At 34.4% G+C, this 10,220-nt stretch overlaps 1 protein-coding gene across 1 annotated transcript; it reads right to left on the bottom strand.

The window, feature by feature from the left end:
• Positions 1-651: 651 nt before the first annotated feature.
• Positions 652-7,779, bottom strand: LOC112790509 (uncharacterized). Its single transcript, XM_025832948.3, has 15 exons — positions 7,241-7,779; positions 6,700-6,945; positions 5,537-5,661; positions 5,219-5,435; positions 4,864-4,989; positions 4,479-4,735; positions 3,484-3,591; positions 3,023-3,164; positions 2,767-2,932; positions 2,317-2,474; positions 1,848-2,171; positions 1,643-1,717; positions 1,470-1,539; positions 1,208-1,365; positions 652-1,065 (listed from the first exon to the last, which is right to left on the bottom strand). The coding sequence occupies exons 1-15, from the start codon at positions 7,532-7,534 to the stop codon at positions 901-903; spliced, it is 2,631 nt and encodes an 876-aa protein (XP_025688733.1). The 5' UTR covers positions 7,535-7,779; the 3' UTR covers positions 652-900.
• Between the last annotated feature and the right edge of the window lie 2,441 nt (positions 7,780-10,220).

The following is a 10,220-nucleotide window of genomic DNA, read 5'->3' as shown; positions in this document are numbered from 1 at the left end:
GCCAGAAGCTTGGCATGAGTTGGAGGTGGTTGTGGAGCTGCGGAGTTGTCTGCCATGACTCAAAATCCTGCAAGGAAAAAAGAACACCTAAAAAAAGTGGTAAGATGTGAGGTTATGTCTAAATCAGTCCCAACCTTTCTCCGAGGTATAACTGGACAACGCCAGGAAGGCCTTCAACTTCAAGATCTTGGTATCAGTTACAAGCTTCACCCGTGCACCAGACCTTAAAAGACTTCGATGTTCAATTTAGTTCTTTAATATAGAAGAATATTTTATAAAGCTATCTCTTGAAAGTGGTGTTATTCGATCTGCCTCTAGCTATGATTGTCGTCTATTTATCGTTGCATGGCTATAACCGACCCTACTTATGCCATGGCCGAGATTTGCGCAATCAACTTAGTGATGCTCGACCTTCGTGCGTAGTAGCCAAGATATGTGTGAGCGCTATAGAGGTTCTAGAAACGATTATTTTATTAGGTGGGGTTTTGAATATTTGAAAGTTGATTCCGAGATATGTCGTTGAGTGCGAGTTATTCGGATACGGAGCAGGAGTGCAATTTAAAAACACTTGTTGGCTAGACTCCGGTCGGTTACCTAGTGGGATTGTTTAAAAAAAGTCAAATTAATTTTCAAAGGAACGCACAACAATCCTCAACGAAACATTCCCTTGGATATCCTCATTGCGACTTGCGACCACCATACCTGCCAATCCTTGACAACACAAACGCTTGGATGTTCTCGGTGCAACAACCACACCAGCTAACTACAACACACATGACAATCCTCGATGACACAAGCTCGTTGAAACCGTATTTTAGCTTGTGCAACAATCCTTGACTACACAAACACCGAAATCCAAGAAACTTTGACCCATGCGGCTATAATTAAAATCCTTCGTTCCTAATTATGCTTGTAATACAACGGGCTAACCTGTGAAATCTCATTCAAAAAGAGACACCTAAACACATTGTTGAAAAAATCACACCCCTTGGCAACACCTCCGTCTCCTACCACAATCTCCATGTCGTATTTGCATGCTCGAGTACAGTCCGGACAGTATGTCACCTGCATAAAAAGAAAAATACCATTATTTTACATATAATTCCATAATTGCGGGGGAATGCATCCTGAGGAGCGTATGAACTATGAAATATGAAACTCCTTGCCTCCTTGGAATTTTAGTTTACCATAGTTTTCAGTTACAAACCTCAAGTATCTTTGGTTGGAAATATCTGTCCAACATGACATCTACACCATAAATGGCCCTTGATTTTGTACTATGCATCTCTGGATGTACAACAGCAGCCGACTCGAATACAGATAGAATCATGTTTCTTACTCGAGTATGTATATCTGACCATTTAACTGAAGGAAAAAAAGGGTACAGAGGTGTGTCAAAGAACTATTCATATTCAAACTTTAAAAAAGTTTGATCATTAAGTCCAGAATCCGGCAGTTTTCTCAATTACCTTGATGCTCTTCCTCAAATTCCCTCGCAAAATCTTTAGTATTCTTGAAATTTATTCTTCCACGATAATTCTGAAATCCGTATAGCACGTAGTGAGAATGTTAAAACTTCTCGAGTAAAGGAGGGCAATGACTGAAGATCTAGTGACTGAAGAAAATAGCACTTGAGACATACCATAACGGTGAAGTGAGTTTCATACTCAAAAAAACTACTTCTGTCCAGAGAATATTTATTATTGGCTATCCTAACCTGAAATCACAAGATAAAATCCATTGCCATTAGAATCATTGAGAGCAAATAAAACAGAGAGAAGTTGAAAACAAGTTCTTTAAATTCCATAGTACGTTTTAGTTGGAACCTAAAAAAAGCACTGACATACCCAGAAACAATCTGACAGGAATATCTCCAAAGGATTCATGCTCCGGACCAATACGATGTAACGGAGATCAAACTTTTTCCCCTGGAACAAAGCAGGTTCTTCAATATACTTCTGGCAAATCTTTGGACCTGTTTCCATGAGCCGGATAATCGAAGGTAAGTTATCAGTTACAGTTGTATCAATAGTTCGGGCCATGTTCCAAGGTTTTAAGATCCAAAGGTTGTCTAGTCCTTTTCTTTTGCGTACGTGATAGTCACCAATAAGTTGAGACAGATGTGTTTCAAGGTTATAAGTAGGCTGCAGCCATTGAGGAGATCCATGTGCCTGAGGCAAGTATCCCCACCCCAAAAAGAGAAAGGATTTATTATCAAGCAAAGATAAAGTAATTATGCATCCAAGGAAGCATAAGTATAGTACACATTCCAGAAAAATCTCATCAGAATCGCCACAAGGATTTAACTATTGTCACCTTCTGAATTGTCTCTGCCAAATGATGTTTCATTACAAGACATGCCTCAAATGGAAATTGGTTGATGTATTGATGATCTGTTATTCCTGTAGCTTTCTTCATCTCTTCATCTACCTGCTCACTTGTCCATATTATATCTGCATCTTTTGGTTCCTTTGCTGTAGGCCAAAACATAAGAGAAAGTGAGGTCCAGTTCCACAAAGCATATTTACATGAGTGAAACCATTGAATCAAACTGAGGTGAACCTTTTCAAAACCAAAAGTCAGCATTCTCCTCTAATAGAGGAAAGGTTCAAGTCAAGTAACAGAAGAAAATTTCAATTTAGACTCCATGTGAAATATATTCAGTACTTGTACGATTATCTATTAATTAGTTATTAATTTTTTTGACAAATAATTAGTTATTAATTATGAACTAAGAACAGAATTAAGTACAAGCATTAAACTTACTGATTACAAAATCAGGATGTGTCAAGTTTTCCTCCACGTGCGGTATATCTGTGTAGACACGTAAAGCACGACCATCATGATGACGAATGCTTCTAGTCTCAGAAGACTGCACCTTGGGTAATGTTAAGCTTCTGGATTGCAATTTCTGATTGTGCTTCTCATACTCCTGAAAGTGTGAAATTGATTAGCTTCAAACCACTGATAGATTTTTTACCATATATAAAATCATAATCTATTTTAGCAATAGAAGAAATACTTGGACAAAATAGTTCTCTGGTGTGTGGAACCAGGCAGTAAGTCTGGCAGAACGTTGTCTATCCTCCCCAATACCAAGTAGAAAATCACGAGTGCATTCATCACCTTTTATAACGTTCTGTGTTGGCCACAGAATAGAAAAGCTGGGCAAATGGTAAAGTTACAACTTGTATAATGACAACTTTTAACCTATTACAAACTACAAGTAGTTCATAAAAAAGGAGGATAATAGCATTTTCATATATAGAAATCTCTTACATGAGATATACTAGTAATGAAATCAGAACACATAAATGACTGAGTGAGCAAGAACTGGGGAGATAAACTTTTATCATGAAATTTCAATAAAAAGATGTTATACACTATATAAAGTATAATTATATAGTAAGCCATCATAGAACATCAAAATAATGGCTTCTACACTAAATCACAAATTTGAAATTGAAAAATATCAAGGCTAACCTCACAGCTGATGCCAAAGTACCATCAGGCATGAAAAGAAAAGGTGCCACTCTGAAATTTGGTTCATCACTATGCCGCAAAGCCGAACCCAGTTCATCCATCACATACCTAAGAAGGACTCAAAACAAGGGTTAGTAATTTTAGGCTGCGTTTGTTTCCACAGACTGGGGAGACTGGGGGATTGGGACTGAGTGTTGTGTTTGGTGATCAAAGACTGGAACTAAAATTTCAGTACTGAGACACAAAATTTTAGTCCCTTTGGTAGCATTTGGTAGAGAGATAGAGACGGAAAGACTGAGATTGAGAAACAGAGATTAAAATAAATCTCAGTATTCTGTTTGGTGCAAAGTGGGAGACAGAAATTGAAAAAAGAATGAAACTCTTATTTAATTTGCACAAAGGGTAAAATTGGAATTAATAATTGAAATGAGGGTATTTTAGGTATAAAATGTTATTAAAATTTCAGTCTCCATCTCTAAAAATTTTAGTCCCTTGTGTCCCTACTTTTTGGAGGTATTGAGATAATGAAATTTTGGGGATAAAGACAGAAAATTTAGTACTAGTCTCTAAACCAACAAACATGATACTGAGTCTCAGTCTCCCAGTCTCTGTATCAATACCTCAAAACAAACGCTACCTTTAGTACCTCCAGAAAATGGGAACACATGGGACTAAAATTTCTAGAGATAAGAACTAAAACTTTAATAACATTTCTTTCCAAAAATACTCTCATCTAACTTTTCCAATTCCAAATCTACTTCTCAATCTCCATATTTATTTTAAACCAAATATAATACTGAAACATAACTCAGTCTTGCACATTTTACAGCAAACACAATTAGAGACTTAATTTAGTTTCTGTCTCTCAGTCTCTCTTCCAAACATAATTTGTGTATCATTGGGAGAGTGAACTAATCATTCAATATTCAAGAAACACTAAATCCAACCATTTGAACAGCAAAATATCAACATATAAATCAAAACATAGGCCGTACCAAACAGAAGTCTCATCTAATTTTTCTTCATTAGCAAGTCTATATGTCATTAGATATTGCCACATTGCATTTACAATACGATCAGCAAGAGGGTCATCAGCAGTCCACTCCGGAAGACGAGGAAGAAGCACTGAATCTATAACATGCTTTCCAGTTTCCCATATTTTTGATGCACTGATGCCATTTAGCTGGGAAATGTTAGGAAGTGATTCCAGGATTTCAACGGCACTTCCTCCAAGTGGACCAGGAATATCCACCTAAAAATTGGTCAAATTCCAAAAGGCCAAAACATCGGTGACCATAATATGGCAATATAGATTAAAGTATATAAAAAAGGAAGCTTGAGGATTAAAAAGGAAAAGGTGATAGCATAAATATAAAGTACCTCCAAAGAACACAATGAAGGGAATGTCCTTAATAGATCTAATAAGCCACCAATTGAGTTTTGCTCCAATGGATTTCCACGAATATTCAGGCATGAAAGAGATGGCAAACAATTGGGTGTAAATGCCTAACCAAAAGGCAAAACCATAACATAATTTTAAGTCAGATGAAGTTCACAAAAGGACTTCTGGAATAATGATTACGTATGACATGCATGTTGACTTTTATTGATTTTATTTTGTTTACCATATTTTAGTGACACGTTCAAGTCTTCTACTAGCCTTTTTGAGAAATAACGGGAAGATATTTTAAAAAATTATAGAATATATAAAAAAGAAGCATAAGAACAGCCTAACCTTGTTGATTAAACTGTGAATATTTCTATTTGAAAGATCAAGAGTTGACACACTCTGCAACGGAGTACTAGCCTGATCAACATTTCCTGGGTTATCCTTTTCATATATCCCTGCACAGAACCCCAAGGCCCATTCCCCAAAATTGCTTGTGAAAGTTGAATTATAAATTTCCAGTTCTGGCAACTCCTTAAGAAGTGCATCCACAAGTTCACTATCACTGAGAAAGCAAAGTAATTTATTTCTCTTTAGAAATAAAAGGTGACCACATGAAAAGGTGTATGCGGTTAGAAGCAATGTTTACAATATACAAAAACTTACCCTTTTTCTAGAACCGGGTTATTGTTCAGCCAGAGTCCTTTAAGTTGTTTAAACTTGCTAACTTCCTGAACAATTGTTTCCACTCTATTGAGCTTGTTTCCAAGCAGGCTAAGGGCCACTAAATCCTGAAAAACGAAAGGGGAAGGTAGTGCATGAGTATTCAAATTCCAAAATGAAAACACAGATTGATTTTACTTTGAAAAACAAATCTGATAATAGCCAAAACAATGAGCAGAAAAACAGAATAAGTCGACAATGCAATAAATCGAACGACCAATACATGATACTAAACACTGCATGATGCATGCCATAGGCCACGTTGAGTCTTTAACTAACCGTCTTTATTCACTTTTCTTGGCCACATTTCTACTCTATCATTTTTACATATCTGCAATATAAATGATCTATTATCAATGAATCCATGAAATAATAAACAAGATAACCTTTTTGGTATCTAATTTTCCTTCAACAACAAATCAAGTCTTATCCCACTCAGTAGGTTATCCAATTTTCTTTTCAAATTTATTGACAGACAAAAATTAAGTTCTCATCCCACACCCTTACAAAATGTGGTGAAGACTTGGAGTTATATGTGTACCTTTTCTTATGTTAGTGGTAACTACTTGAGAAATTTTCAACACACACAAATGCTCTTTTATCATAGATTACGAAATACTTGAATTAAAACGTGCACAAATAACAAATGAAATTTCAAAAATTATAAAAGTTAATTGATTTATTTTTATTATTTTTAAATTAAAAACTTATAAAAAAGGTTCCAAATTAATTACTATGACTTTCTGAGATTTTAATAGTTTAAAAGGTGGTGACTTAACAAATAAATCATCTAATAAGCATGTCTTCTATGCTTCCTTAAGATTCATTGTCACTGTCATATTAAGATATTCATAAGTATTTGAGAGAACGCATGTAGATTAGAGGACCAAGTTGTGCATACAGTGCTTATTTCAATTCGTAACATTTGCAGTATGCTTCATTTGTTCCCCCCAAATTGAGTTCTTCTCTATTCCAGAATTCAGAAACAAACATAACCAATATAACATTCCTAAGTTGCTTAGCAAGCATCACTATCTACTACGTCTTCATCACACAATCATTCCATGAAAACTAAACACATGGCAAGAATGATTAAAAATACGCACCGGAAATCCAGTTGGTAATTCGAGAGACAAGAGCATCTCATCATTTATATCAAGCCCCTCGAGCTCCAACCACCTCAACTTACCATCACTTTTCTCTTTTGCTTCTCGAACCTCACTCTCCAGAACCTCTGTAACACTGCCACGTGTATCACTCAAAGCTCCATCATCTTCTCCCTCTGCATTCAAATTAATATCCACACACATCAACGCCCCCATCCTCTCCGCCAATCCCGGAACCTCATGCAGCTACACACAAAACAGAACAAAAAAGTTAAATTAAAATAAAAAGCAAAATAAACTAAAATCAAGAAATAACAGTTACAATGTCAATAAGGCTATTTTTTCTAGTCTAAAATTATTAACATTTGATTATAATATAGTTTCAACAGCTTACCAATCATCATAAGCATTTCATTGCTAAAAGCTTAAAACACCTGTGTTTTTTTTCATGTGTTACCGAAACATGCTCCAAGCATAAATTATAAAGTTTACAGAGAGAGAAAGAAACCCTAGAGAGAGAGAGAGAGAGATTTCGAAGTACCTGCTTGTAAGCATCGGTGAGTCTGAAGGTCCAAGCATGGTCGACGAGGAAGACGTCGGAGTGCTTTGCCATGGATTCCGCGGTGAGGACGAGGAGCCTCTGGCGGCCTTCCTCGCATGGCTCGATCTGGAAGTAGTTACCGCCGTCGAAGCACTCGGCGGAGAGCTTCTGGAAGAGGCGGCGGTGGAGGGACTCGGGCAAGCCCGAAGCAGCGAGGAGTATGGCGTGTACTTTTGCGAACTCCTCGTAGGTCTCTATTCTCTTGGTGGCGTTGGCTGCAGCAATTGTTACCATGGTCCTCTGCTCTCGCTGTTTTCCACTTTTCCTGTTTATGGCTGCAGTGCTGCACTATTCACTCCAGAATGCTTTGCACTTAGCTGAGACACAGTGAACTGAAATTAACCAAAGGAGAGTGTTGGGCCTGAAGTCGGATGGAATTTATATGAATTTTGAAGAAGATATTGGGCCTACATAGCCGATTTATTTTTGGAGTTAGACTCTTCTGTACCAACACCCCATCCAGAAAAAACCCTAAGACCAACACAATACCAAGAAAAGCTATCTACATTTCATAGTTATAAGAATCGAACCGAAAATCGAATCGGTTAGGTTATTGGATCACTGAGTTATTAGTTTAACCAGAAGATTGCTAATCGAACCGATTAACTCGATATAATTAAATGATTATATAAAATTTATTTATTTTTTATTATAAATAATTTTATTTTGGTTTTATAAAAATAATTATCATTTTCAAATTTTAATACTTTATTAATTAGTTTATATTTATTTTATTATTATGTTATTATAAGTAAAAACTCACGTACAGTTGTTTTCATGTGAAAATGATATTTAAGAATCGTTCGTTAGATGATTTGACAAGTTTGACTAAATATCATCTAACGATTTTCAACTATTAACTTCATATGAAAACAACTGCATGTGAGTCTTTACCTATTATTATATAATTTATTAAAAAATGATATTAATAGATATCATATAATCAAGAAAAAAAAATTGTGATTAATAAATTTTTTTATTTATCTTTTTAATTTGTATATATTTAATAATATTTATAGTTAAATAAAATATAATTAATTTAAAAATAAGTGACTTTATAATTAAAATAAATCGAATATAAATAAAATAAAAGATTGCTATATATATTTAATTTGTACATAGATTAGTAAGAAGCACTGTAGCTGGGTGGTACAATCATCCTTGTTGCATTCTAGAGTGAACTAGAGTGAAAGCGTTTAAAACCCATGTTGGCCATTTTAAAAAATTTTCCAAAATTCACAAGCTTTGACACTTGGCAAGATATGGAGCACGGTGGAACGCTGGTGCATCGACGCGTCGTAGGTTTCCCTTCAACTGCAACCCAAGCGGTTTGGTCTGGATTTGACCGATTTGTGTCGGTTTTCTATCTTAAGCGGTCTTAACCTTGGACTAGACTTGTATTAAGTCTGGTTTACCGATTTTTCGGTCAAACCGGCCAATTCGGTCCAATTTTAATAACTAGGCTACATTTAATTAATAGAGATAAAACAAAAAAGCTACCGATCTAAGCTTTTTACTTAACCAAATTAAAATAATAAAATGAAAACGTATATAACTAAATTTCACGTACATGTCATGTGTCATCCTCTTCTTCCTTCTCCTTCTATATCTTTTTCTCTCTCTCTTTTCTCTTCTTCTTTGTTTTTTTTATTATTATTATTATCTTAAAAAATAACAAGCAAAAATAAGAGAAAAAAATTGCATAACAAAAAGAATAAATAAGAACAACAAAAAATCAAAAAAAAGAATAAGAAGCAGCAAAAAAAGCTATTGTCAAGAAATTGTTGTGTCAAGTCTAAAATCTTAAAAATTTTTGGTTAAAAATTTTTTTATGTCATAGTTAAAAAATTTTTACGGTTCTAAAAACTGAACCGATCATCGAACTGCTCTAGCTATTAGTTCACTGATTCAACTGTAGTTCAATAAAAAAATCGTTGTATAATAAAATATAAATAAACATACTAAAACATAATTATAGTCTAATATAAATTTGAAAATATCATCCAAATTAAAAGTACTACATAAACCATAATATTATAATCTCATTCAAATACAAACTCAAAAATCAAATAACAAAAAAAGTAACCAAACATAAAATGCCAACATCCAAGTTTGTCATCCAGTTTTTTCCCGAATATTAAAAGTTTGTGATTGATTATCGTTACATTTAGGAGGAAGAGAAGCTTCATTCAAAGTAATAGGATTCGAAACCAAATTATTCTCTGCATTATTATCCCTAAGTATTTTTTAGTTGATACTCTCATCCACACCTAAATATTAGCAGCAATTCAATAACAATACAATCCAATAATAATATCACAAGCTTACGATAACTCAGTAATCTCAACATAGATAATTACACAATAAAAAAATTAACAATAGCAAGGTTCTGATAAAAATATCATAATCAAATCAATCAATTAAGAAATTTAGAAATCAATATTCAATATCAGAAATTCAGAATCAATATTCGATATTATCCTCAATCCTAAACCACAATAATGAAAAAACACATATTAACTAAAAAACTAAAACAACAATTAACAGTTAAAAATAAAAATAAAAAAAACTTTAGAGAGAGCAAACTGAGCACAGAAGGGGACAGGTAGGACTGCACACAGATCTGATCGGATTGGATATAGCCTAAAATTCTATCCGATCCGCACTACACTCATCGGATTGGATCGGATATGATATCCACATTTTTTCAGGCTGGAATGCGGATCGAATCGAATCGGATATTGGGTATATCCGCATAATTAAAAAAAAAAAACTATTTTAAGATTCTGTTTGGCTGTTTTTTACAAAAAAAATATCCAAAAAGTTCATTTTCACCTGTTTAAGCCTATTTACTTCTAAAATATTATCAATACAAGTTCTCTTGAATAACAAAAACAAAATAATAACATAAGATTTAAGT

The sequence above is a fragment of the Arachis hypogaea genome, chromosome 3 (assembly GCF_003086295.3).
Source record: "Arachis hypogaea cultivar Tifrunner chromosome 3, arahy.Tifrunner.gnm2.J5K5, whole genome shotgun sequence".
NCBI classification, from domain to species: domain Eukaryota; kingdom Viridiplantae; phylum Streptophyta; class Magnoliopsida; order Fabales; family Fabaceae; genus Arachis; species Arachis hypogaea.
Note: the sequence above shows the minus strand (reverse complement) of the source record. Positions and strands in the feature narration are given on the sequence as shown.

Coding starts and splice junctions, on each gene's coding strand:
- LOC112790509 (XM_025832948.3), bottom strand. CDS start 7,534: ATGGTAACAATTGCTGCAGCCAACGCCACCAAGAGAATAGAGACCTAC. Junction 5,662..6,699: donor AATTACCAACTGGATTTCCG/GTGCGTATTTTT, acceptor TTCGTTTTTCAG/GATTTAGTGGCCCTTAGCCT. Junction 2,475..2,766: donor ACATCCTGATTTTGTAATCA/GTAAGTTTAATG, acceptor TTTGGCCTACAG/CAAAGGAACCAAAAGATGCA.